General features: G+C 45.2%; 8 protein-coding genes across 8 annotated transcripts; 2 read left to right on the forward strand and 6 right to left on the reverse strand.

Moving 5' to 3' along the window:
- Positions 1-96: 96 nt before the first annotated feature.
- On the reverse strand, positions 97-2,901 carry BO82DRAFT_352525 (Zn(II)2Cys6 transcription factor). Its single transcript, XM_025634715.1, has 5 exons — positions 2,873-2,901; positions 1,638-2,796; positions 880-1,586; positions 663-827; positions 97-604 (listed from the first exon to the last, which is right to left on the reverse strand). The coding sequence occupies exons 2-5, from the start codon at positions 2,475-2,477 to the stop codon at positions 208-210; spliced, it is 2,109 nt and encodes a 702-aa protein (XP_025493976.1). The 5' UTR covers positions 2,478-2,796; positions 2,873-2,901; the 3' UTR covers positions 97-207.
- A 291-nt stretch (positions 2,902-3,192) lies between these two features.
- On the reverse strand, positions 3,193-5,459 carry BO82DRAFT_34047 (putative MFS multidrug transporter). Its single transcript, XM_025633512.1, has 2 exons — positions 3,485-5,459; positions 3,193-3,428 (listed from the first exon to the last, which is right to left on the reverse strand). Exons 1-2 carry the CDS (start codon positions 5,202-5,204, stop codon positions 3,310-3,312), a joined length of 1,839 nt encoding a protein of 612 aa, XP_025493977.1. The 5' UTR covers positions 5,205-5,459; the 3' UTR covers positions 3,193-3,309.
- A 1,056-nt stretch (positions 5,460-6,515) lies between these two features.
- Positions 6,516-8,248, reverse strand: BO82DRAFT_372916 (FAD-binding oxidoreductase; the record flags this gene model as incomplete). The annotated part of the gene is made up of 4 exons (XM_025637342.1): positions 6,516-6,802; positions 6,895-7,115; positions 7,179-8,092; positions 8,162-8,248. 4 exons carry the CDS (start codon positions 8,246-8,248, stop codon positions 6,516-6,518), a joined length of 1,509 nt encoding a protein of 502 aa, XP_025493978.1.
- Positions 8,249-9,879: 1,631 nt separating this feature from the next.
- Positions 9,880-11,100, forward strand: BO82DRAFT_352527 (type 1 glutamine amidotransferase). Its single transcript, XM_025634716.1, has 3 exons — positions 9,880-10,232; positions 10,433-10,659; positions 10,719-11,100. The coding sequence occupies exons 1-3, from the start codon at positions 9,992-9,994 to the stop codon at positions 11,010-11,012; spliced, it is 762 nt and encodes a 253-aa protein (XP_025493979.1). The 5' UTR covers positions 9,880-9,991; the 3' UTR covers positions 11,013-11,100.
- A 118-nt stretch (positions 11,101-11,218) lies between these two features.
- On the reverse strand, positions 11,219-11,945 carry BO82DRAFT_352529 (OPI10 family protein; the record flags this gene model as incomplete). Its single annotated transcript, XM_025634717.1, has 1 exon — positions 11,219-11,945. The coding sequence occupies one exon, from the start codon at positions 11,943-11,945 to the stop codon at positions 11,310-11,312; it is 636 nt and encodes a 211-aa protein (XP_025493980.1). The 3' UTR covers positions 11,219-11,309.
- Positions 11,946-12,666: 721 nt separating this feature from the next.
- Positions 12,667-13,551, reverse strand: BO82DRAFT_410952 (uncharacterized protein). Its single transcript, XM_025639780.1, has 2 exons — positions 13,049-13,551; positions 12,667-12,992 (listed from the first exon to the last, which is right to left on the reverse strand). The coding sequence occupies exons 1-2, from the start codon at positions 13,235-13,237 to the stop codon at positions 12,801-12,803; spliced, it is 381 nt and encodes a 126-aa protein (XP_025493981.1). The 5' UTR covers positions 13,238-13,551; the 3' UTR covers positions 12,667-12,800.
- A 2,154-nt stretch (positions 13,552-15,705) lies between these two features.
- BO82DRAFT_331031 (uncharacterized protein) lies at positions 15,706-21,735 on the forward strand (the record flags this gene model as incomplete). Its single annotated transcript, XM_025633124.1, has 6 exons — positions 15,706-17,708; positions 17,758-18,100; positions 18,155-18,170; positions 18,246-20,044; positions 20,110-21,531; positions 21,606-21,735. 6 exons carry the CDS (start codon positions 15,706-15,708, stop codon positions 21,726-21,728), a joined length of 5,706 nt encoding a protein of 1,901 aa, XP_025493982.1. The 3' UTR covers positions 21,729-21,735.
- Positions 21,736-22,785: 1,050 nt separating this feature from the next.
- Positions 22,786-23,461, reverse strand: BO82DRAFT_372920 (uncharacterized protein; the record flags this gene model as incomplete). Its single annotated transcript, XM_025637343.1, has 3 exons — positions 22,786-23,030; positions 23,061-23,139; positions 23,309-23,461. 3 exons carry the CDS (start codon positions 23,459-23,461, stop codon positions 22,786-22,788), a joined length of 477 nt encoding a protein of 158 aa, XP_025493983.1.
- Between the last annotated feature and the right edge of the window lie 4,422 nt (positions 23,462-27,883).

The raw sequence follows: 27,883 nt of genomic DNA on the forward strand, positions 1-27,883 counted from the left end.
CAATTGAGACAAGGTCACCCTGATTGAGTAGCTCTTAGGTTTACTATATCTGTGAAGTTGGAGTACTGAAGGGTTCGAGCATATAAGAAATGTCTAATTTAACCAAAGCCTAGAATACGGCAAGTTACTGTACACTCTAAAGCACCGAAAGTCCACCCTCGCTGGATATCACGGCCAAACCCCTACCAAACGCCTAACCACCCTAATCTACAACCCAAACGAAAACCCCCCCAGCGCGCGATGCGGTGCAACATAATGATCCTGGTACGGATGATTCTCCATCGAGAAATCCGCCGACGCCATCAGCGGGTTGACCGCCCCCACGATCTTCGACTCCGGCGCCGGAAGGTGGCTCGGCCGCAGGGCCTGATGATCGCTGCCGTCCCCAAACATGGCCACGATCTCCTCCGACGTCGCCATGGGTGGGCCGTGGTGGCTGCTCCAGCCCCACGCCGCCTGCAGCTCGTTCTTGACGTTCTCCGTCCGCCACCCCGTCTCCTTGATGATATTATCCAGAATCTCGAAGACCTCGTGCTGCGCCTCGCGCGTCACGAGACATCCGGCGGCGATGGCTAGAAATCGGATGGATAGACTCGCTACGCCCCTGCAGGAAAGATTAGATTGTGGAGTTCAGCAATAATGAAATTGTGACTTCAACTCACCGATCCTTCGAGTGGGCGACAATCCCGCAGATGTCTCGCGCATGGCCCTGCTGAACGGTCTGCATTTCCGCGCTGAACTCGGACTCGAGGGGGTTCGTTTTCGTCAGCAAAATGCGAGTGGTGTGGTATAGCAGTTGAGCCACGATTGTAGAGCGTTTGATGAGCCTTCTCGAGTCAGTCTGAAACACAAAACATAGGGGTCAAAACAGAAACTCACCATATCTCCGGAAAGACGGACTTGGAGTTCGTCTGCCAGGAATGAAGATAGCCGACCGGCATCATAGACCGTGGCACAGCCCGAACCCATTGATCGCACCATTCGTTATACATACACCACTCCTGGTATCGCTGGCTCACCCGTGCGTCACTGAGTGACTCGTCCACACCCTGATCCTGGCCCATTGATGACCGGAAGTTCGCGACCTTGGCACAAATGAAGACCATCTTGTGGGTCCAGGCTTCTTCGTTGCCTGCCACACTCGGCTGGGCCTGGTCAAACTCCAAATCAACACCCCAGGAATCCGGGTTCCAAGAGAGCGCCCAGTTGAAGTGCAGACAGCTGATCAGCTCCATGCTAACGTTCAACCAGAAACACGCGCCCCCGAGTCCAGGGGTCTTCGCATCCCAATTGCATTCCTTGATCAAGGCTCGAGCTCCGGCGATATGGCTCATGCCCTGGATCGGTCGACCCGACATCAGCTCGTAGATATTCAGAAGGATGGCGGTTGTAGCACACAAAGCTGAGTCGCGATCCGGGTCCTGCAGGGACCGTAGAAGATACTGGGAAGCTTCGTCATGAAAGAGTGCGGCCTTCTGCTCTCCGTAAGATGAATTCACATGGTACAGATGTCGCGCACCACAGGCCAAAATAGCCTTGAAGAGCATCGGCTCCTCTAACGCATGAAATGGTAATACCTGGGTAAACTGGCGGGGTCAGCTACGTGCCAGAACCAACATCACAATACCCAAACTCACATGCTTTACCGCATCCATGGCGTCCATCCATAGCCCAACCTCTTCCACAAACACTTGCAGCAGAAAGACCTCCTCTGGGTTGTTGAGACACGTATGGTTGGTCGAGTTGATATGGCCATGCCGTGTCGACCGAAAGGGGGCATACGAGGTACTTGGGTCTGGAAACAACGAGGCCGAATGAGCAAGACCGCTGAGTGACGCGCCAATATTGTCGGACTGAGCATTCCCGAACCCTTGCAGATAGCCATCCTTCGCCGTGGCGGGCGTGTGCGAGTTCAACGACCCCGCCATGCCATGAGGCTCTGCATCCTCAGCGACAAGCGGAGGGTACCTCTCAAATCCGCCCACGTATTCCGACGCGATGATCCGAGACTCATCGCGAAAAGTAATCCCTTTCCCCTGTAGACGGACCACGCAGTGCGGCGGTGTCGCGGTCTGGGTATCGATAAAATTCAAGCGGATGCCACGCCTGCAGATTCTGCCCGACTTGCGGCAGTTCTGACATTGATGCAAGGCCTCGTCGCACTTCAGATGCCGTTCTCGACAGGTCAGACAGCCAGTCCGGACTCGCCGCGGCTTCGTCGCAACCTTGCCCTTCCGTCGGCCGCGGCTAGCCGTTGTGCGTGGTGTGTTCACCGAAGCGCTGTTCGGGGTCGAGACCCCGCCCTCGTCGGAAGGGGTCGGAGTAGTCCCTTGCGTGGTGACTTCGGCCGCTAAGAAGGGGTTCTGGTCATCCAACTCCAGGTCGGGAATATCCGCAACAGTCCCAGGATCCGTCAGGTCCAGCACGATGTCGAGATCCAGTGTCGGCAAGACGTGATTGTCGACTGTAGAGGCCATAGCAGGCCGGCTTGATCGAATGATGCCCGTACTAGGCTGGAGGTAGTTCAGTGTGTCCCGATGCGATCATCTACAAGCCCCAAATTCAGCCCCAGAGACGATGACTCTGCATGGTGACAATATCGACGGCCGCCGTGAAGGCTATTCCTAATCCGCGCACCAGATTCACATGTGGCAGCGGTAGCTCGGAGGGAGGGACGGGGCAACCGGCGACAGTGTGCTGTAAAGAGAAGATTCACAAATGACCGGGTCCTGGAAGTTGGATGCATGTGCATCGGCCGCTGATGTGAGGCTCGGAAACCGTGTGGAGAACACTAATCTGATTAACAGATGTCAGCATACAGGGATTGAACATGGAGTCTAAAGTAACTCTCAACAGGTGGACGAGTACGAACATCAAATGAAATGCAGCCCACAGCGTCTCTGGGTGTCTGGATAAATGGATGAAAGGGAAGCCGGCCGGCGATCTCGAAAGATTTGCGGGGGAAGTCGGTCTGCCTGTGGCATGGAGAGCTAACCCCAAATGGTCTAGTGCCAACACTCCGGTGCAACTGCGGAAATCCGGATCCAACAAACACAAACTACATTTCTATCTGTAAAAAAACATTCGCTATTTTCTAGTGCCTATTTGATATGCAACATGCTTTTGAATGGGTATATCACCGTCCAGAATCATTCATATGATTGGTATGATCCCAGAATCTATCGGACTTCGCAGTCACGGCCAGCAGTAGTGAACGGCTGGATCTACTCGTTCGTCATCAGCGAAGAATCAGTCTTCGCACACCACTTCACCGCACCGATCATCCAGGCTGGAATCTCGATGGATCGCTTATGCCTTGCTTCCTAGCCTGGGCAGGCGTACCCGGAGATGAAGCAGAAGCATGAGTGCAGCCCACACGGCAGCGGAGAAGAACGTCACTTGAAGTGCGGCGGCATATGCCCCGATCACTGCAGAAATGTTAGTAGTCTGTCCGACAATCGGTGTTAGACGTCAATCGACCTACCTTGGTGTTGACTGAGGGGGTCCAGCTTGGCGATGGCTTGCACAGACTTGCGGACAAGTAGAATGATGTCGGCCTTGTTGGTGCCAGTAACCCTTTCGTCGAGCTCGTACAGCAGGCTGTTCTGAAAAATCCAGCTGCTCGTTGCCACGCCCATAACAGATCCGAGATTGCGCCACAGCCCTAGCGTCGTCGTAGCCACGGCCTGGTCCTCTTGCTCGGAGGTTGCGAGCACCGAGACCATCAGCGAAGGGAACGCGAACCCCTGTCCCAGACTCGTCAAGGCCACGCACAACATGGCAATCACATCCGGAGTCCCAACCCCCATGGTGGTGGCCGCTATACCTCCGATAAGCATACAAATGTCGCCAATCATCACCGTCGGCTTCAGTTGCTTGGTCCGCGTGATCAAGAACCCGGTCGCTACACTAGAAGTCGTCACTGCAAGCGTAGAAGCAAGTAGCCTGAGACCAGAGTCTGTAGGCGAGGCCAGCTTGACTGCCTGGAAGTACAGGGGAGCGTTGAAGACCATGGTATTGACCGAGATCGCGCCGAAGAAGTTCCCGAAAATGAGACTGGCACGCGGCTCCTTCAGCAGCAGCGAAATCGGCATGACTCCCCGCTCCACAGTACGTTCATAGCGGACAAACAAAACCGCGAAAACCACGAAAGATACCAGCGAGGAGACGACAATAGGATGAGTCCAGCTGAAGATATTGCCGCCCAGGTTGAGTCCCATAATGAGTGCCGTGACCGCGAGCACCAAAAGCAATGATCCCACAAGGTCAATGTTCCTGAGCAAGCCCATGAAGGTCAGACGCTCCGTCTTGGCTCGTTTCCTCCCCAGGTCGGCAGGCACCGTCCAGGCGGCTACAATGAAGTAAATGAAGATGAAGGGTAGTTGTACCAAGAATGCACCTCTCCAGCCTACTTGGTCACATAGATAACCGCCGAACGCAAGGCCGAGGAAGCCTCCCAGACCAAGACAGAGGTTAACGTAGGACTGGTAGACTCCTCGGTACTCCAGGCGAACCAGATCACTAGACAGGATCATTCCCATAGAAAAGACGCCACCGGCGCCCATGCCGCAGAACGCACGAGCGGCGATGAAACTCAGCATACTCTGGGCCGCCGCACACCACGCCGTGGTAACGAAGAAAACCGCGATGGCAAAGAGGTAGACGGGCTTCCTGCCCACGGTGTCGGAGATGCGGCCAAATAGCGGTAGAAAAGCCGTGGATGTTAACAAGAACGCCGTCGAGAGCCATGATGCCGAGTTCGAGGCATGGAAGTGAGACGTGATGACCGGGTGGCTGGAAGCCATCAGGGTGGAATCAAAGAATCCGATGGTGTACCCCATCAATACTCCACCGAAGATGAGCCAGAATCGCATGGGAGACACGTTGATGAAGCGAGAGGCATAATCATCAGCTTCTTGTCTCTGACCCGCTTCCGGATCATCGTTGTCTTTGATATCATCTTCGGGTGCTGGAGGAATTGTTTCTAGGGTAGGCTCAATATCAGGCCCTTGGGGAATTGAGGTGACTCTGGTCAGGCCGAGAAAGGCGGAGCTGTCTTCGGCGGTGAAGGAAGAGGATAATAAGTTTGAATCAGCCCCGTTTTTTCCAGCATCGTGCGTGTGTGTGTAAATCGGCTGGGATGGTGAGCCATTCAGAAGCGGTGTTGATTCAGTGGCATCAGAGGCCACACGGGAGACAGTCATGGTCACCAGGAGACGGTGTGTATATGAATCTAATCTTTTATGCCCAAAGAACTTTCAAAAACAAGATAGCTGAAAACTTTTCATGGAAGCAGAAACAACCCAGAAAAAAAACTTTTTTGTGCAAGGAAAAAAAAGAGAAATGGCAGCCAGACGAGGGTTGCAAAGCAGTCTGAATCATAGGGTCCGATAACAATGAAATTTATAGAAGGAGAGAGATTTCTAGCAGGTGGGGGGAGAGAAGAGAAGCTAAGGATGCACGGCGCAGGTGGGATCCATCGTAGTGCACGGGGCGGGTGGTGAAGGCTGAGTGAGTCGACGGGTGGAAGCGCTCTAGCCCACAAATATGACTGCAGACGGAGGAATACTCGGTCGATAGTCGAGATAATGACTATGACTCGGCCTCCAACGTCAATCTGGGACAAGAAAAAGAGGGGAAAGGAAGGGGGCCTCGGAAGAGCTCCACCAGCTGCCGCTAGATCGAATTTTTTGGCCTTGCAAGTTGCAGCTCAGCTCACCTACCTATCTGGTTAGTGGTTGGCAGGGTCTTTGTTATAATCAGGATATCCGGTAACAGAGCATTAAATGCCTCGTGCAGACAGGATGCAGTGTGCAATGTGCCGAATGTAGTATGCAGTAAGTTAGATGCATGGTTATAGGTGAGACCCGATGTCGGTCGATGCACCTGAAGTATGATTTGTTGGAGATGGAGTCATCCGACCCAGATGTTGCATCGCGCGTTAACCCGGGTTAGGCTTAGTCGCTGGGGCTCCGCTGCCATTGCCGGTACTTTTTAGATTTGGGCCTGGTTATCTCGGCTCTCATCTCTCATGGAAAACAGAAGTCTGAACCTCAAGGGTCGCTGGGTCAACACGCGCCCATTCTGCTGCTGAGTGAGGTCCAGCTGTGCCAGGTGTAGCCTCGTCAAGGTCAGATTACCCCATCACTTCCGTTTCTCAGGGCGACCTGCATATCAACCAGCTTGTTCCATGAGATGTCTAAGTTTTCACCTGCAGCGCAAGCTTGAATTCTTTTCTCAATCTTTTCAAATTCAAAAGAACAACTTACAGATGAATGGTATTGGCCCGGAGACCATGTATGATAAGTAGTTTCGTGCTTGAGCGGTCGCGGAGGTACAAATTACGACACAGAGGCGAATCACAAGTGCTATCGTCGCAGCTGTAGGTAATTAAGTGCATGTATGCAACTCTCGGCCTATACAAGCTGTTTCCAAGAGCACCCTCCCGCGCCCGCTATATAATTATCACGCGACACTTGACTTCTTTCAGTAATTTCTAACCCTAGAAACCCCCATCAATCAAGCCCGTGAGTTCGGGAGAGCTTGAATCCGCCCGGGACCTGATGCTGAAACACTCCCTCGGGGTCATACTTCCTGGCGACCGCTTGCATAAATCTCACATTGTCCGGTCCATACCCACGAAGAGGGTCCTGGGTGCGTCCGGCATAGTTCAGATAGATGTACTCGTTATATGCACCTGTCAAACGAGCGTATGCGTCTAGCTCTGCCCGCTCAGATCCAGCGAGGTCATGAAAGAGGCTGTCATCAGCCTTGTCGCTCCATGCGTAACTGATGATGATATCTGTTGCATCGTTTATGCACGATTAGTATGCACTAAGAGGGTACGGCAGGAGCGAGAAGGGATGATGGGAGGAAGAAGGCAGTATAACTCACTGAGCATATTTTTATTGAATCGTTCCAATCCAAGCGCGTTCCCTCCTCGCGCCTCGCTGTCCTTCCAGAAAAGAGGAACCCAGGCTTGCACCACTAAGACAATGTCAAAGTCCTTGCTTCGGGCTCGAGATCTTGTTCTGTGGATTTGCTTGAAGAAGACTTGGACGGCTTGATGAATTATGTCGGCTCTGTTAAGATAGGTGCTAGTTTGACCGTCGATGCTAGGTAGATATGAGTTAACAACTGAGCTTGTATGACAGTGCCTGGGAATAGAGGAGCCTCACCGGTAAGGTATATAAGCATATCTGGTCTGGTCCACAATCGTAGATATCCGGGTTGTATCCGTGATATTAGGAATCTGGTAGAATTTCTGAAATACCGCAGGCCGCATCACGGGTCTTGTATAAGCCAACATAGCGACAATATCAGTCCGATCCATTGCGCCGTTGTAGTTGAAAATGCCATACCACGCACCATGAGGGTCGGTGGGAATTCTATCGGTGAAATCTGTCGCTGCAGAGATATACTCCGGAGTGTTGGAGACATTGTACACAAGAAGGCCACCCCACAGATCTTCTGCAGGCAAGGTTTCCATGTCAAACGTGGTCACAATACCAAAGTTATTGGAGCCCCCCTTCAAAGCCTTGAAAAGGTCGGGATGTGAGTTTCGATTGGCATAGACAATCTCGCTGTTCGCCATGACCACCTCAAAGCTTTGAACATTGTCGCAGCTGAGACCAACACGCGCATCGTAGAACGAAAGCCCCCCGCCGGTCAGGAAGCCCCCGACTCCGATCGGCGCTACACGGCCACCCGCAACTGTAACGTTACTTTTCAGCAAAGTGTTGTACACTGAACCCCAGTGAGCTCCAGTTTGGATTGAAGCAGTGCCTGTACTTGGGTCATATGTAGTACGATTCATGAGCGAGAGATCAATAGTAACTCCGGGCTCGATGTTGGCCGCGCCAGCGGTTGGCGTGTGGCCGCCACTGCGAACGGCGAACAAACACGGTGCCGCAGTCGACGTAGTCAGTCTTCGAACAGCGACGGAAACATCCTGTGCTGAAAGAGGTTGAACAATGCAGGTGGGGTGTAGCCGGGCGTTGAGGGAGTAGTAGGAAGAGAGGGACTGTTCGTATGCAACACTACCGGGGAAGGCTACTCTGCTACCGATTGTGCTGGTGTTGAGAGCTGCACACTATAGGGTAGCCGAAGCAGTTAATGAGATGAGCTATCAGCTTAGTAAAAGATGATTGCGGAGACATACACAGAGATCGGGGTTGCGAGCAGATTGTGCAAGACAGGATCTGAGTAGGGTGCTGAGTAAAATAGCTCCGATAATTAGGATGTTCATTTTCCAGTGGACCCGATATTCGATGGGCCTCAGTGATGTTCTCCTGCCGTAGGTTTGTTGTGGAATGAGTTGTTAAGGTATTGAGGTTAGAAAATGTGGGAGGTGACGTGTATATCAGCTGTAGGTAAAGGGATTTGTGAGAATCGGGAAGCAGCGATACCAGCCTCGAAGAAGGGAAGGCATGAGGAAGCCTAGGCCATATAGTCCACCCTAGTAGGCTATCGTGCAACCAAAGAGGGATTGATAGGGCCAAGAAATAACTAGGGCATCCGGAACATTTGCTAGCTATGTGCCAGAACGATTTAAAATCAGACTAACAGGACATCTGTAGCCCAGTATGTTGCGAACCTTAATCCCTAGACTTATGATGGAGTCCTACGGGTTTCTGTCAACAGACCATTAGTGGTTCAGAACACCATGCCCAAATCTCAGTTCTAATCCTTCTGGACAATGGAATTCGAGGAACTGTGGGTGGTACACCTACATCCCGGACCCCAATTCTGATACCAACGAGTTGGCCGTGGTGCAGTCAGCTAGTATTGATATATCGGAGTAGGGTGCATGATTTAACTGTACTGCACTGCGTGTCTGGGTCAGCTTGTACCTACGCTTTACCTCTACGCGAAATATCCCACGTTGAATCTAAGATTGGTCCTCACTCACGTACCGATGCAGGGAGACCCTTGCTACAGCAGATCGAACAACCTTTGTCCGAGAGCATAATATGGGCACTCAGGTCATACAAGAGGCTGGAGATCAAGCCCCGGACAGCGCTGGACTGTAGTGTTCTGTCTACTTTCAAGCTTATGATGTGAAATCATTATTGGAGCATCGCACAAACAGCGCATACTCAACAGACTATCAGCCCCGTCTCATATAGGAAGGTGACCGCTGAAGCTTTAGGTATTTCTGTCATGTACATAGACTGCGAGAGACGCCTATTGTTGGACGTCCCCCTGCCCAGAAACTTATGTGCCGCAAATGTTCCGATGACGATCGCTGTGTAACATTTCCAAGATCTCGAAGAAACAACCTTGCGACCACTGTGAGAGTTGCGCCATCAATAGGATTAGCTGCAATGCATACGCTCCAGTGGCTTGTCCGCATGTTAGTCACCAAGCAGGCATAAGAAGTTCTAGTGAACGACATGTCAACAAGGATGCACAGCAAGTATAGACAGGGCAGATAATTCATCTTCATCCTACAGCGATAGACGTTTGGATTTTTCAGGACAGTTGGCAAGGACGAATATAGCATTGAGAGGGGCAATGTGCTGCTCATTCTTCGAGGTGCACTCCATTGCGCCACAGAGCACTGTTTGGGGAGACGTGCTTGGCTTGGAGTACTAGCCTTTGCGAAAGCCAAGTCATGGTGTCTTCGGGTTCGTGCAGTCTACATTATGAATCGACTTGATAAAACATTGACCGTCATGGTGCAACTCAGAATCAGAAGCGGTATGCGATATCATTTTCTCGAGTATAGAGGAGACCAAGGCCCCCCACCGATAAGAGGGGAAGCTTATCCGTGGCCAGAACAGCAAGGCGGTGGCGGACTCGGTGGACTGCTTCGTCTCCATAGAACACCCCGCAATCATCTACTTTCCCGACAGCTATATCAAAGTTCAATCTTCACTCGGTTCATCCCAGACACTCTTCTTTCTAACTGTGCTTCAAACTCATTTCATCGCCAACACTGCATCTTGCAATCTTCAGACCATCGAAATACTCCATCATCCCATCTACAATGCACCCACCACTCCGCATCGCCATCCTAGAATGCGACACCCCCGTCGACAAAGTAAATACCAAGTACGGGGGCTACCGCGGCGTCTTCGCGAAATTGCTGCATGAAAGCGCCGCCGCACTCGGCCAGCCCGACCGACTGGACCCCGAGTCCGGGCTGGACATTTCCGGCTGGGACGTCGTGACGGCCCAGGAGTATCCAAACCTGGACACTGTAGATGCTATCGTTCTGAGTGGCTCAAGTGAGTTTCTTCTGCCTTGCCTGCCTTGCTTTTTCACCCGTACTTTTTTGTTCTCGCATACTGTGCCCCCTGCCCTGCATTTACTTCCTACACGGGGCAAACATGCACCATGCACCATGCACCTTACAACAACAACCCCTCCCGGCCTTTGCAAAATCCAGATGACTCACACGCAAACCCCGGCATTTAACTACCCACAGAACACGACTCCTTCGCCGACCACCCCTGGATCCTCAAGCTAGTAGATTTCACGCGAAAGGCCTACGAGGACAAGCGCATCAAGATCTTCGCCATCTGCTTCGGGCACCAGATCCTCGCCCGCGCCCTGGGGGTCAAGGTGGGCCGGAACCCGCAGGGCTGGGAGCTGGCCGTCTGCGAGGTGGATCTCTCCGAGCAGGGGCGGGAGCTCTTCGGCAAGGAGAAATTGGTAAGTTTGGCACCTTTTCCCAATGTGCGTGGTTTACTGATATGTGGGCTGGCTACTAGCGCATCCACCAAATGCACCAAGACATCGCCTACGGATATCCAACCGAGGTGATCTCGCTGGGCGCCTCGCCGCAGTGCGCGGTACAGGGCATGTATGTGCCCCGAAAACTGATCACCGTGCAAGGCCACCCGGAGTTCCGGGAGGATATCATGGACGAGCTGATCACGCTGCGCACGGCGAGTGGGTTGTTCTCGCCGGAGATGTCGAAGGATGCGTCCAGCCGGGCGGGACTACCGCATGATGGGGTGGCGATCACGGTGGCTTTTTTGAAGCTCGTGCTTGAGTCTAGATAGTTATAACTCGACTTAGCCGGTTAGATTGACGCTCCGCCCTATTTAGACTCGAATTCGGGCGTGGTGATTTGCGATACATAGATCCAATAGACAGTTTCTATAGATTGACTCAATACAGCCGAAATTTTTTCTATTAAGTTTTCAACCCTGAAAAAAACAGGTAAAATGGTATCATTGCAACACAAAGCGTGGTATCAAGCGCATGCACAAAACCCGTCAACCCCAGCGAAAATGCCCCTAAATTCATTCCCGTGGTCGAAGTCCACAAGTCCCCACCCTGATGCTGTGCTGCACCGCTCAGCCCGTAGCTGTCGGATCTTCCCTCTCCAAAAACGACGGATCCATATCCACCCGCCTCTCAAACTTCTTCCACCAATCCTGAAAGCTCTTCAGCGGCACCACATCCTGGCCCTTATCCGAGGACGCAAAGCTCGCCAGGAAGTTGAACGCATTCCCGATGATCCGCTGCGCCAGAACCTTAGTGCTGATGGGTGGTCGCGTGGCGGTCGTCAGCGCCATCGATGACCCCGGGTTGTTGTTGGTCTCCTCCGCCTCCAGCGCGGCGAGCTGCGGCGCGACGGCCTGCACGGGCTCGATCGAGATTCCCAGCGTGACCATCGCGGACGATAGCGAGGACGCCATTTCCGGGGAAGGCGGGTGGACTTTGAAGACGGCGGAGGGCCGTTCGTTGGCTAATGCGCCGATGAAGCGGAACTGCGGGGCAGCGGCGGTCGACTCCGGGAATTGGAGGTAGATGGCGGCGGCGGTGTCCGGGGGCAGCACGGTGCCTGGGAGGAAGAAGACGACTAGCTCGTCGAAGGCGGGCGTCTGCGGGAAGGTAAAGGCAAATTTGGTGGGTTGACCGTTGGGCTGGCCGTCGACGGCGACGATGTCCGTCAGGCAGGGTCGGCCGGGGATGATGACGGAAAACATGGTGACTAGGAGGGGAGGTGTCAGGTGGTTGCGGATTGAAGGGACAGAGGCATAAAAGATTTGCTGAGATAGAGAGTTTGATGCAAATGTACAAGCCGTACTAAGACAGCAGATCAAGGAGGTTTTCAATGCATAATTTATCAAGTGCTGGAGTTTGAGCTCAGGTCGTGCAGCAGTATAGGAAGAATTTCCTGGCGCGTTCCATGATGGAATCGCAGAGAAGCTTGGCGGCAGTGACGAAATCGAACCGTTTGCCCTTATCGATAAGGGCTCGTTTGTTCCATGTTTCTCCCGCCGTCGTCTTCGCCTCATCTTCTCGGGCCTGGCCTTGGCCGGTTGCTACCCATTACGGCAGTTGGAGACTACCTCAGCTCAGCTCCGCTTAAGTAGGGTAAATTGTTCAATAAAGATTATTCAGCTTGTCGAGGTTTGTTCTGGAGGTTTAATTTCTTCTAGTTTATGGTCAAAGTTGATGTCTAGGAGTATGATAGTTATACATGGATGGATAAATCTCTCCTTCTATCCGGTGCATAAAACGCAAGCATACTGACTGCGGTATGACTAGTCGAGGACGCTATATGTTCTTCTGGAGGAATCGATCGAATTACTGCCAGAGCTCCTCGGATGTCGATTACTGTCCTTTCTATGCTGATTTTCCCACTCCTGCTCCTCCCCGGACCCGGGCCATATACACTGTGGATATGATGGGGGCCTTGATTCAATCACGCAAAACAGTATGCTTGCTGCAAGACCGTATCCGAGCCCCTTGATAATAAAAGATATAGGGGCTGAGTCCCCTCACAGCACTCACCGAACCCAACGCCGTAAGGGTATATACGGCACCCCTAGGCTGGACTAGATCGGATTGCCTGCGACAGTAATGCCACCCGCAGCCAAGTACCGTGACAGAACTAGCATCGCCAGCGCCGATGCAGAATGCTTTACATACGAATCGATGACATACATATGAGCACTGACGAAAACCGTGGTTATGCCGAAGCCGAAAAGGCCGGTTGCGATGGTCGGGGACCATGCACTGATGGATACCTTGGATGAGACAGAGGTCAGTTCGATCCTGGTCACACACGGACCCTAGACTTCACCGGGCGAAATAAGATACTTTCACGGCTGGTCCATGCCATCCAAAATAGGCTGACAGGGATAGCTGGCGCCCCTCCCAGCATCGCAAACCAGAGCCTGGTCTCTGGCCGGATCCTGTTCAGCTGCCTGTATTCTTTGATGGTCCAGGACCAGACGGCTGGAACCTGGACGGCCACGATTATGGTTCCCATACGAGGTTCTCTTTACCTTCCGAAAAGCCGTAGACATCGGTGAAGATAAAGGGATATCCCTCCAGAAACAGAAGAAGAATGATATTAATGATCGTTAGATAAAGCGACATGAAGATAATGATAGGCTCCGTGAATCCCCAGGCAAAGGGGCGATGGATAGAAATGAGCAGCCGCTGCCAGAGGTCGGTCCTCTGTAGCGATCATCACCGGTATGATGGCGGAGTGCTGATGCCTTCCAAGTGAGCAGAAGGTCCTGGATAGAATGGTTTGTTACTGATAACGAGTGCATTTACCAAGGGGATCTCTGATCGAGAGATTTTTCTCGGCCGATACAAGGAAGAAGTGCTCAGCATCCGACCAGGCCTTCTTACATATTTATTCTCATATCATTAGAGTTTTCTCAATAAAGTATTGAGTAAGTGTTTAGTAACTACTACGAATACGTCCTGTTTAGTTGGAGAAAGAACTTAACTTATGGTAACGTGATCGGTAACTTAGTCGAACGCCTGTGTCCAGCAACTGCTCAATAGCAAATCGGAGCACGGTCCGAGCAGTACTTCTCCGTAGCTCGGCACCGTATTTAGTACTGAAATCCCGGCATAAGAAGTCTCCGAAGACGTACTGTCAATTTCGAAATTAAAATTAGATTTCCCCCCAAGACGCTCACACTTTCTTTCCTTGAGCCCTCACTGTACAGTACTCTGTGCTGAATACTAAAATTACAGTAATGATCCGTACGACGCAAACTACATCAATGCCCCCAACCCACCTTCCCTTCCCCGCCCTTCCTCAAACAGCCTCCATTCCTCTGTCCTCGGGCTTAAACAGGGCGCCGAGCGTCAGGAGGCAGTCGCCTACATTACCCGACCTTCTCTGATAACAGTACCACATATATTACATCACTTGTTCTATCTATAAATATGTCTACTCCACACTCTCAGACCAGTAGGCCTCGCGCAACCCTTAAGAAATCCTGACCGTTCAAGGAGTGGACACCAGAGCTTCAAAACAAGACGCTCCGGGCCGACGATCATCGACCTCTTGCAAAGAGTGTCAATGTCGCCGAGCAAAGGTAAGCAATACTGGCAACAGTGTATCGTTTCGCAGCTTCTTATTCGCTTCTCCTCCAATAGTGCAATTTCGAAGACCCGTACTCCGAATGCGCAAGACATAAATGCCGTTGCATGTTCAATGAGATGTCCGACATCCGAAGCGAAAGCTATCGGATCAGGTTGGAAGAAGAGCTGAAAACCTCCATAGCATTTCAAGACAGTTTAATGGAGGCAATACGAACGTGCCCCGATAATGATGTCAAGTAATCGAGATATTTTTCATTCTGTTTGCCTGTCTATCGCCTCGATCTTTGAATGATAGGTTAGTACCAATCGTTTGGATACTACGTAATATCAACTGGATATTCAATGTTCCCCTCTTCTACTTGAGAGCAGTCTTACCAGGATTTATGACTTGGTGACCTTCTTGACAATACACAGTGATTGGCAACAAGCGTTAACGTCAGAAAGCTGAAGCCGCTCAACGCCTCATGCGGTCGTTGTTCCAAACCGCCAAACAGTCGTATCCAATCAGCCTTCCAAAGAACCACCATTTCCCCACTTTGCCGTGGTCGAGGGCCTTCTCCCGAACTTAAAGAATACTTTGGAAGTTCGCGATTCAGAACAACCTTATAGGACATCCTCATTCATGTCTTTCCATGTGACGCAAGGCTACTTAAAAGGCATTTCTCTTCCGCTCTAGCATGAGCAGCCAGAAAAGCGCACCTTTCGAAGAATGTTTGCGTTGCTGGAATCGAGCATAACCAATTTCAGTCTAAGACATGTTTGGGGGTGAGCTCAATCAATTCCGCATTAGGTTATGTCTTGCTGACAAGGATTACAATCCTCACTCTAGGCTTGTCAGCCAATCGAGCCATTATCATCCTGCATGCCACTTTATCGTACGGTCTTTTACTTACCAAACCACGACGCGAAGACTCAAATGAACTTCGTTCCGCGCTCCTCCCCACCAAACACACCGATGACGGATGATGGGAAGCCATCGCTTGATTTTGGTAGCTCCCACCAACCATCCAACCCTCCTTGATAATTCTGAGCCAAAAAGCGAGCGGAGATAAAAGGCAAGTATTGGAAATTGCCCCTACAAACTGTAGGTAAAGAGATTCTGAAAGAGGGGTGATGCAGGTATGAGTTGTCCTGCAAGATGATAAGACACGTCAGGTATACAAAGTACAAGGCAGTCTTACTTGCGTCCCTCTTATCAAAAAGCGTACCTGCTGGGCGTATCCTAGATTATTTTCCCCTTCTCCGGACAATCAGATCCACCCACCCATGCATGCAGATTTCCGCGTTAGAGATATTTATACTGCTTTAAATATCACCAGAGCTACAGACTCTACAATTAGGTCGCCTTTCACGATGGCTCACCGCAATAATGGGCGATTCCGAGGTAATATGAGCAACCGCGGACGACCCAACAGCTTCAGAAAGCGCAATCAGTCGGAAACATCCTGTGTGCACTTTCAACGTGGCAGGTGCCACTACGGTGAAAGATGCAGATTCTCGCACGATTTGAATAAGGCTGCCGACTTCAAGTCAAACCCGGCTGCATACCATCCCACAACTCATGATCTGGACACTCGGAATCAATACTTCGACTGGAAGAGACTTCTTAGAAATGGGATCTTAGGGTCTGGATCCTCTCCACGGGAACATGAAGAGATTGTCCAATTCTGGAACGGCGCTCTTGAAATTCTTGAAAGCGATAGCAGAGAGAATCATCAATTCCTCGCCAAAGATCTTGTGGACGACAATCTTCATGGATATGAGTTTATCCTAGCAACCGCGGATACAGACAATCCAGAGAAAGTGCGACTTATTCCAAGTTACGACGAGCCATTCCTTAAAGTCATTACCCATACCTCTCTCTTGAACTGTCTTTCTGTCGATTCATTTGTTGGCACGCTGTACACATCTTTTGGTGGTACGAATGGCGATCGAGCAATCAGATATCTGAGAAATGTCTGCCGAACCCTGATGAGTAAAGGAGAAGAGATCAACGAAAATGTACCGGTCATTTCTCTGGACATGATGAAGTTGCTGTTGAATACACTGTACCAACTTTTGTCAAGAGTCCGACTCGCTCGGTTTCACGATGAAATTCCCGCGCTGCTCGACTTAATCCGTGAAGTGGGCTCCCAAGTCGAAACATGCTCGAAGGCTGACATTGACGGATTTGAAAGCAGAATAGAAGTCATGCAAAGCCTGATCGCTTGCGCAAACCGCAGTCTTTTTACACCCAGGGCGCATGAGGAAAATCATCAGAAGAGAGTATCAGCCCATTCGTCTTTTCCGCTGGATATGCAAACACCTGGTGGGAGACACGACAACGACCTTGCAGAAATCTCTCAAGTTCAGATCCTTCCTACCCATGGAGAGATTGTCAGCGGAAATTCAGAATATCTACCTTCTACCAACTTCCTTCAGCCGCACTTTCTCCCCGATCCTTTGCAAAGATATATTGACTCAACATTCCGACTTCTGCGCCATGATATCTTCGGCTCGGCCAAAGATGCCCTTCGAGATCTGCTGCAGCAGGATGATTTGACGCGATTTTCACATTTCTCGAGCAAAGATAACGGAACACATATATATTTGGGGGCACAGGTCCCCCAAATATTTATCAATGAAAAAAATGAGCTCGAAGCGACCGTGTCCTTTGCCACTCCGCCTCAAGTCCGCAAAAAGACATCCAACGAGCAATGCAGATGGTGGCAAGACTCCAATCGACTAGAGGAAGGAAGCCTAGTGTGTTTCTTGACGTCCCAAGGAACCCACGGGAGGCTTATATTCCTCGAGGTCACAGTGAAGAATGCTTCCAAGGACCGAGCGCACCAGAACAAGAGTAGTCTTGCTTCTGATAAGTTTCCGCCTAGTATTACGGTCAAGCTTGCGGCATGCCTACAGCAAGAACTGCTTCTCCTGTGCCAGCTTTACAGCAAGAAGCTTACCGGTATTCTGGTCGACTTCCATGGCTTGATCCCTGCCACGTTCGCCCCTATTCTGAAAAACCTTCAGCGAATCCAACGCGAAGGAGAGTTGGCATTTAAAAAATGGATCTTGCCAGGCCGTAAGGATAGTGAAGATGGTCACAGCATACCCCCACCAGCATACGCACGCAAACCAGGATTTGTCTTTCCCCTGACTTCGATCACAAATGTTGGAGCTGAAAAGGTTGCATTGAACCCGAATACCCCAGAGGCTATTGACCTCTTGAGGCTGCAAACTCAAACGGGTCTCGACCATGGCCAGTGCCAGGGACTTATCGCGGCTCTCACACGAGAGTATGCCCTCATTCAAGGCCCACCAGGCACCGGAAAATCCTATTTGGGTGTTAAACTTGTTCAAGTTCTCCTTGAGATCAAGAAAAAGGCAAATCTAGGCCCAATTCTTGTGATGTGAGTACTAATTTCATACCTTCTTGTACTTTACTTACAGGAATTACAGCTGCTATACCAACCATGCCTTGGACCAATTCTTAAAGCATCTTTTTGATGTTGGTATCCAGAAAATCATACGCATTGGCGGCCGCAGTCAGGCCACTGAGCTTGAAGGCAAGAACCTTCGCGTTGTCAGTAAACACATTGGGAAGACGAGGATAGAGTCACAAACCCTCGGTATGTCCTATGGGAGACTTGAGGACTGTATGAAGAGCGCTGGATATGCAATGAAACCTCTACACCAGTCTCAAAAAGGCCTGTCTTGGACCGCGATACAGCATTTCTTGCACCGAAAATGGCCCATTATACATGAACAACTGGCGCGACCAGACACGGAAGGATTCACAACTGTCACTGATGATAAATTACTCAACTGGCTAGGATCCAAATCGATGAAACTCCAGAAAGACCAGAATGAGAGTGAAGTTGACGATGTGCGCTTGGAAGGCCTCACACGCGCTGCGAATGAAAATATTTACAGTCTCTCGGTGCCAGAACGCCGGATACTTGCCATGAGCTGGTTCAAACAATGGCAGGAAATTGAAACCGCCTCGCTGTTCGAGGCTCTTGATCGCGCTGCAAATCTTCGCGGAGACATTAATGCGGTTCATGAAGAGGTCAACCGCCGAGCCTTAATTCAAGCAGATGTAGTAGGAATCACGACCACAGCCCTTGCACGCCATATCGAGACACTACGCCGAGTAGGAACAAAAGTCGTTATATGTGAGGAAGCAGCTGAGGTAATGGAAGCCCACGTCATCTCAGCCCTCATGCCAGGAGTTGAACACTTCATTCAGATTGGGGATCATCGACAGCTGCGACCACAGATTCAAAATCATTCACTTAGTCTCGAAACATCCACAGGAAAGACATGGCAGCTAGACAGAAGCCAGTTTGAGAGACGTGCTGTCGGTGAACCAGGTCTCAAGCCAGCCCCTGTAGCACAGCTCAATGTACAGCGAAGAATGAGACCTGAGATCTCGCAACTTATCAGGAGCGTCTATCCAAAACTCGAGGATCATGAAAGCGTGACGAATCTACCCAATGTTGTTGGAATGCGGAACAACCTCTTTTGGCTCGACCATCGATACGATGAAGATTCAAGGGATGACGGCAGCCGTGTGAAGTCTCATAGCAACCAGTGGGAGGTCGATATGGCTACTGCTCTTGTTCGGCATCTTGTTCGGCAGGGAGAGTACAAGAGCACGGATATTGCCCTCTTGACGCCCTATACCGGGCAGCTGCGGAAGCTCAAAGCATCTCTATCCAAAGATTTCGAAATTTGTCTCAGCGAGCGGGACTTGGAGACTTTGGCCGCAGATGGGCTTGAGAAGTTTGAAGATGAATATCCTGAGTCAAACGGTCGCAAGTCACTCGAGAAGAAGACGTTGCTCCAGACGCTCCGTCTTGCTACCGTCGACAACTTCCAAGGCGAGGAGGCAAAGGTGATCGTTGTCTCCCTAGTCCGCAGCAACTCAAAGCGCAAGGTTGGCTTCCTACGCACCGAAAACCGCATCAATGTGCTCCTCAGTCGAGCTCAGCACGGCATGTATCTCATTGGAAATACTGAAACATACCTCAATGTCCCAATGTGGGCCGGTGTCCACTCTCAGCTCGCCTCTGCAAATGCAGTCGGCACGGAGTTGGCTCTCTGTTGTCCTCGCCACTCAGACACGCCCATTCTCTGTTACGAACCTCACGACTTTGAGAGGAAGAGCCCTGAAGGTGGGTGCAGTCTCCCGTGTATCCGTCGACTCGACCCATGTGGTCATCAATGCCAGGCTAAGTGCCATTCGGCGGTCATGCACGATAGCTTTGCATGTGGGAAACCTTGCCCACGTATCCGATCAACTTGTGAGCACGCATGTCCTAAGCTTTGTGGTGAAGATTGTGGCCCTTGCATGGCGAAGATTCAAGACGTGGAGCTTCCTTGTGGTCATATCAAGAAAGTTATCTTTTGCCATCAGATGCCAAACTTGAAAGTCATTAAATGCGACGTCAAGGTCGAAAAGACTGTTCCTAAGTGTGGCCATACAATTCAGGTTGGCTGTTTCAAGGATGTCACGTCTCCAACCTTCCGCTGCCCTAAGCCATGCACCGACATTCTCAGCTGTGGCCACAACTGCAGCGATTGCTGCGGAAATTGTCTCGAGGAAGTCCATGACGGAAGAAGAGTATTTAAGCACCCGAAGTGTACGAAAAGATGTGACCGCCCCCACGGTGTTTGCAATCACAGGTGTCCCAAGATATGTCATAATGAGGAGAGCTGTGGTTATTGCGAGGCAAAATGCGAGGTAAAGATCCTTAGAATCCACCATCTTGCCATCCATCGTATTGGAGATTTTAATCATATGTACAGGTTAGATGCTCACACTCAGCATGCGACTTGACCTGCGGAAAGGCATGTGCACCATGCATCGAGAAATGCACGTGGTCCTGCAAACACCAAGGCTCCTGCTCAATGCCTTGCGCGGCAATATGCGATCGGCTGCCTTGCAATGAGCGATGCACTAAGATTCTCAAATGCGGCCATCAATGCCCGAGCCTCTGCGGGGAAGATTGTCCAAACAATCTGTGTCAAGAGTGCGGCGACAAGGGAGATGCCCGTGTTGACTTCCTCGAATGGAAAACTTATTCCGAAATCAATCTCGACGAAACTCCAATCATCGTGCTTGGATGCGGCCACTTCTTTACAAGTGAATCGGTTGATGGATTTGTTGGCCTGGATGAAGTATACACGAGAGATGAAAATGGAACCTTTGACGGTCTCCAAGATATCTCTTCCTCTCTTGCCAGTGCCATACCATCGTGCCCGGACTGTAAGCAGCCCATTCGCCAGTTTGTGACGAAACGTTACAATCGTGTTATCAACCGGGCTGTTATGGATGAGACTTGTAAGCGGTTCCTTATCAAGGGTCGCACTGACCTTGAAGGCCTTGAATCGCGTCTGAATGACATTGAAGACAAGCTCAACTCTGAGCCAGCGGTGTTGTCCGTGGGTGACACTAAATTACAGCTCAATGCACGATACGCAGCCTGTGAGCGCCTTGGGACGGAGGCATCAACTCTCAGCAAAGCCATGGAGGCCGAGAATCAGCCGATGAAACGGCTTATGGATGCGATTGCCATCCACCAAAAGTCACCAAGGGACGAAATAGCCTCCCTATCAGCCCGAATGGAGGCGATGGATATAGCAACACGAGAATCCAACAACCAAATCACCCTCGGCGCAAGGCTAATTTACATCAAGTCCAAGGAAGTCATGTTGAGCGATGCCTTTAGAGCGGTAGATTCAAGCGGAAAATCTGCAACACGACCGCGGCTGAGATTCACTAAACCGGCATTACCCTTGATTCAAGTTCTAAAGGATTGCCAAGACCTGATAACTCAAGCCAATGAAGGAAATTTCTCCCGCATCGTCATCACGGCGACCATCTCGTTCGCCAAGATCGCGCAGCTGGACAGGTGGTATCACCGCTCGCATCCAGGAGAAACAACAAGTGATCTACATCTCAAAGAAAAAACTGGTCTAGAAAAGCTCGAAGATCGCTATCAAACCGCCCATAATCTCCTCGCCGTTGCTTTAAAACTATGCGACGAACTGGGGAACTGTCCTGAGCTCCAACAAAAGATCCAGGAGATGGTCCGTCTCTACGAGGGCGCGCGATACGAGACAGTCACGTTGGAAGAACTTCAATCAATCAAGACGGCTATGGTTAGCGGACGAGGAGGACTCGCGACTCACTCTGGGCACTGGTACAATTGCGTCAACGGACATCCGGTGAGTAAATTCTCCCTTCCTCGAACTGTCCTAAGTTACCTTCGACGAAATAAGCTAAATGATTCTTGTTGTAGTTTGCTATTGGAGAATGCGGTATGCCGATGGAGCAAGCTAGATGCCCTGAATGTGGAGCACCTATTGGAGGTCAAAATCACACCGCCGTCGAGGGCGTTTCTCGAGCACGGGAAATGGAGTAGTAGATGGAAAGCATATTGTATTTAATTATGGTACAGTACGATAATACATGCTTTTTTCCCCCTGATACTGCACACGAATCCACGCTCGAATGTTTTTAGAGTTTATCAAGCGTCTTTCACCTAATCATTGCATGAACACTGCCCAGGTCTACGAGTGGTTACGCCGGTATATATTTTTCCAGATTAATCTGTTCGTACTGTCATATTTAACCCATAGAAGTAAAGCGATGGATCGTGTTCATCACAAGGTGAAGAAAGGAATCGTACGTTTGCCGATCTTCACCGCTGCGACATGTTGTTAGCCTTCTTTCCTCGAGACTGTCAGTTTTCTTGTAGTCTCCGTGCTAGGGCAGTAAGCAAATCACATGGAGAGGTGCATTTTTTGGCGTCATTACCCCGACCTCAGTGGCCAGCGTGCTGTACAAGGCTATTTCAGGAGCCCCCAGGCAATAACCCTTGCTATCTGCCCACAGATACTCGGTATCCCTGGTGAATATCTTACACCAAATGTTTTGCAGTGAATGATTAGACGCTCAGGATCGACCATAGAGACCCAGGGCTCTTGCATCGGTTCCTCTTGTGTTGTTATGGCCATGTTTAAAGGTATGCACAGTCGACAGCGGGAGAGTCAAGGAGCTGAAGTCTCAGCCAGGGACTGTTTCCGCTGTTAGCTTATTGGTAGTTAGCAACTAACTTATTAAGTACATGCGATGTCACGTCCAGCGGAGGAAGATCCTGATTGACAGCCATTCCTCGCCCACAGAGCTACTCTGGGGAAATCGGAACCGAGTGCATTGTCCATCAACCCCTCTGAGCTATTCGACTCGCTTCTCTTGAGGTGTACTGTGGTAGACCATGGCGATTTTATTATTACGGTGGAGAGGTGTAAGAACTCAAATTCTTGGGGGTATTGACAAGCCCGCCAGTCATGCATGTCCGCCAAGTAGGTTTTCTAGTAGGTTGATAATGAATTAAATATTGCCACTGACACCCCCAATTGCTAACATGTTCAAGACCGGAGAATACAAGATGTCGTGAGAAAATCATTCCAATCATCCTAGTGCAGCCCCCCCTTTAACCATTGTGTCATTTTCACAGCAAATAGGCACATATTATCTTCATCTCCCGCTCGCGCATCGACCTTGAAAGTCCACATACCAGTTTTTAAAAATATTGTAGGAATCTGGAAATCTAGTAGAAGATCACTGCGGCTGCTACTGGCCATATAATTAACCCAAACCCCAGAAGTATTACAAATTATAAGGTGGGTATAATTATTAAAGGTTGTAGTTTTTAATAGTCCTATAGTAGACTGTTCTTTCTCCAGAGTACTATCTAGATAGACAGCAGAGCTGCTTATTTTAAGGGTTGTATTAATAAGGCCTTTATTGGGAAGAAGTACCAGCTCCATCTTCTTAGAGTTAGGTATGCAATTGCGGAGGTAGATGAAGAAGACACAGTCGATTAATTAGGCTATTAATCTTAAAATAAAACTAAGAGTAGAATAGGTCTTATGCAATAATAGGAGTCGGGGCAATCTCAAGGAATTTAATTTTAGATATCTGGTTGTTTTCAGGCACGGCATTGTAGACAGCATTGTTATGGCCACTGACTCGGTCGTCTGCCATTAGATCCTCACTGATAAGCAATTCTTGCTGTGTGAGCTCGGTCACAAAAGACAAGACAAAGTCGGCAGTGCAAAGAGACAAATTTTGTGGAAGAAGTGATTTCATCGCATGTTAGTGTTAAGAGCTCAGGGTGTATGAGCAACAAGGCACACAAGAAGGGTTGGCTTTATATTACTGTGTCTACTAGGAAACTAACGAACTGGATTCCTGCAGAATTCCTTTTCTGCTTTAGGCTGAACTTGGCGCTGCTTTTTGCTCCCTAAGCGGCCCGGAGTATAGAAAAAATATAAAAATATATATTTTAAATAATCCCTTAACCGTTCTAAAGCAATCTAGATTATTTTAAAACTAAAAACTAAAAAAATAACTATTATTTTAACTGTATATTTAAATGTAAATAATCTAGTTATATAATTTAAATAAAATATATATTACTAATATTATTTATTTTACTTTTTATTTCAGCTGCTATACCTGTTATATTTCTAGTTTTTAAAAAATATTAAATTTTATTTTAATAATTATTTTATATTTAATTTAAATTTTTTAATAGTAATATACTTTTAAGTAATAATAGTATTAATATAAATCTTTATTAAAATTATTAAAATAGCTTTATTTATAGGCTAATAATAGTTTATAATAAATTTAGATCTATATTTTTTTTATTTAATATTTTTTAAATTTTATAATATTTAATTAAACTAAAGGTCTTGCAACTTTTTTATTTATAATATATATATAATATACTTTTATAAAAATATTCAAAAAGCTGAATTAAATTTAATAGTATAAATAATATAATATTTTTTCTAAAGATATATATTAAACTTTTTAATATATAAATAAAAATCTTTAGTTTTGTTTTTATTTTTTAGATATACTTATTTAAAGATAGAAATAAATATAGTATTTTTTATTGTAATATATTAAAATTATATAAAATTATTTTTTAGATATTTTTTAAAGTACTATATTTATATATTCTAATAAAAAATGTATAATTATTATAAATACTTTTTATTTTTAGTATAAATATTATATATAAAATAGTGTAAATATAACTTTTTAATTTAAAATAATAAGATAGATATTTATTTAGTAGTATATTGTCAGGAACTACTTAATACAGTAGACATGTTGGTTAGGCAAGGCAAAAGCAGTTAAAAGTAGTCTCCTATTAATTACAAGACTAATCCTTAGGGATTCCCAATTCTTCTAAGGATTTTAAGTGCTTATATACATCTTAGAAAAGAGGGGTCAGCTTTATACTAATATAAAAACCCGGATTAGAAGCCCAACAAACCAGTAACAATATCAGTGTTGGAGTGGGGGCTGGCGGCCGCATACCACAGGTATTATACAACATATATATAGTAATAAATTACCATTTGAAAAACTTTAAGTTTATAGTCTTTATAAATAAGTTATATAAAAATATATTAAAAAATATTTTAGTTAGCTGGTTTATTTAAATTTATTAATTATATTATAAATATATTAGTTTATTTATTTTTAGATTAAACTATCAAGCACCTTAAAAACCAAAATAGAGAAAAAAATAATTAATTATATTTTTATTATTTATAAAAATAAAAGCTATTTTTTATATTATAAAAAAATATAAAAGACAGACTATAATATTTTACTATTAAAACTAAATATAAAGGCACATCTAAGATTAATTAAAAAAATAATATTTATAATAATATAATAATATAATCTAAAAACTTATTATAGAATATATTATATAAGATAGTAAAAAATATAAAAATTTAGAAATTATTAGTATTGAAAAGCATTTAGTATATTTTATATAAAATTTAAAAGTTTATAAGTATTTATAACTTATTATACTAGTATACATCTAATTATACTAGTATAGTATAGAGTGGCTTAACCTGACTGTTATATCTTAACCTTAACCTGGCCATAATCTAGTAGTCAGATTAAGATATAAAAAAGTGTTATGGGATGAACTTAGATTGGTTCTAACCTAAGCATACTATACAAATAAGGAGGAATAGTTAGAAAACAGAAAGATTACAGAAGTCTGGTAGAAAAATAAAAAAACTATAGTTATATATAATAAGTATTATAGGTCTGTTCTGTAACAGTACCCCCCCTTTTATTTAGATTTTTAAAAAAAACTATTTATTAAAGTAGGTACTGAGTGTAGAACTATATATTATAATTTTTATATAAATTTTATTTTAGATTTTAAAAGGCTTTTTATAGTTGGAAATCTAGTAGTTGTTTAACCTATAATATAAATAAAAATTATTTTTAAAATAATAAAAATAGTAAGATAAAATAAATATAATAAATAAGACTAGTAAGCTTAGATAAGCTGTAAATATTTTTATAAAATTTATATTTATTAAATCTAATTAGATAAATACAGTAGGCTTTAAAATAAGTTTAGTAGTAGATTTAAAAATTAGTTAAATAATATACTAGTTAGTATACTAAACAAGTTTAATATATTTATTATATAAATAATTAAATATTAAGTTATTAAAGTTTTCTAAGATCTGGTATAGGTTTAATTATAATCCTTAGTAAAGTATAAGTATATATAAAATATCCAGCTAGATAATTATATTAGTTTTATATAAAAGTTGTTTAAAATATATAAAATAAGTAATAAATAATTTATTATTTTTTAAGTATATTAATATAAATTATTAAATAGCTTTTTATTATTCACACAGATTGTAATACAATTATATAAAAAATTAAAAAATATTTTTTAAATCCTAAGATTATCTATTTTTTACAAGCTGGCGGAGATATAGGATTAAAACCTATTAAAACTATTTTAATTAATTATAATATAATTAAAAGTATTAGCTTTGGAAAGTTGGTCGGATTATAGCTTTACTTTAATAAAAAAAAATTATATATATAGTATATATAGCTTACTGTTAAAACAAGACAGATTAAACAGGCAGATTCCAAATACTAAATAAATAATTTATTATATATAAAGCTGTTAGATCTTAGTATAAGATATATTTAGATTAGTATATAACTATTAGATTTTAGTATACTAGTTCTAAAGTTTTTACTAAAGCTGCTGTATTAGCAGAATAAAAAATATTTATTTAAATATTATAAAAAAAATTATATAATTAGATAAAACAGACAGGTTAGATTAGACTAGTAAAACTTTTATTCTAAAATATATAGTAATTATCTAATTACTATTACTAATAGATAGATAAACTATTTTTAATATTATAAAATAAACTTAGATTAGTTCTAACCTAAACATGCTGTATAAATAAGAAGAAATAGTTAGAGAACAGAAAGATTGCGGACGTCCGGTGGGAAGATAAAAAGACTACAGTTATATACAGCAAGTATTGCAGGTCTGTCCTATAACAAAAAGTTTTAACTGTACAGTTATAATCAGATTAAAATATAATTATTATTTTAACTATTTATATCTACAGATTAGAAAGATCAGATATAGCAGATAGATTAATAACTATAGATTAATTTATAATATATATATTTTTTTATATAAATAATATATAAAGTATAATATATTTTTAATTATAGTATAGTAATATTTTTTAGTTTTAGTCTATCTGCTTTATTTATTTTATCTGCTTTATTTAATTAATTTATTTTATTTAATTAACCTACTTTACCTATTTTATCTTATTAACCTATACTATATATTTTATTTAAGAAATATACTGTATTTTGCAAAAGACTTTTATAAAGCCTAATATAAAAAAATAGTATTTATTATTAGATATACTAATAATATTATACTACTCTTTATACTATTTAAAATTATAAGTATAATAGTATAGAAATTATAAAAACCGGGTTTCTATTTTTATTTAAATATATATATTATTTAAAGATTTATATAAAAGTAGTTCCCCTATTACTAATAATAATCTATTTTTAAAGTTATTTTTAACATTATTTATATTTTTATTTTTATTAATATAAAAAACAGTAATTATCTTATCCTCCTTTTACTTTTTAGATATAAAGATAATTAAATCTGGATTAAGATTATTAAAAATATCCTAGTATTTTTTATTAATAGTAAAATAATTAGTATATATCTAAAGTATAACTATTTTAATTATATTAAAATAAAAACAGCTCCGGTAATAGTAGCAGATATTTTAAAAATTATTAAATAAATATTTAATACTAATACTATTAATTGCAACTAAAAGAAAATCTTTAGCTATTTAATAAAAAATAAAAAACTAATTACAACAGGACTTTTAGTAAGTAAAAATATTAGTATATTTTATAATATTTAAAACAGTATTAGTTTAATTAAAAATATTTTTTTAAAATATTTTTAATATTTAGATATATTTTAAGTTTTTTAAATATTTCTGCTGCAGGTGAGAGTCTTTAGTATTTAAAAATATTATAAAAAGTTTTATCTAAACCAGATGATAATACAGAGCTAGATAATAGTATATTAATTACTAGATTTTAACTATAATAAAAATAAAAAACTTTTTTAAAAATAGTTTGGTACTT

The sequence above is a fragment of the Aspergillus uvarum genome (genome assembly GCF_003184745.1).
Source record: "Aspergillus uvarum CBS 121591 unplaced genomic scaffold BO82scaffold_14, whole genome shotgun sequence".
Classification (NCBI taxonomy): domain Eukaryota; kingdom Fungi; phylum Ascomycota; class Eurotiomycetes; order Eurotiales; family Aspergillaceae; genus Aspergillus; species Aspergillus uvarum.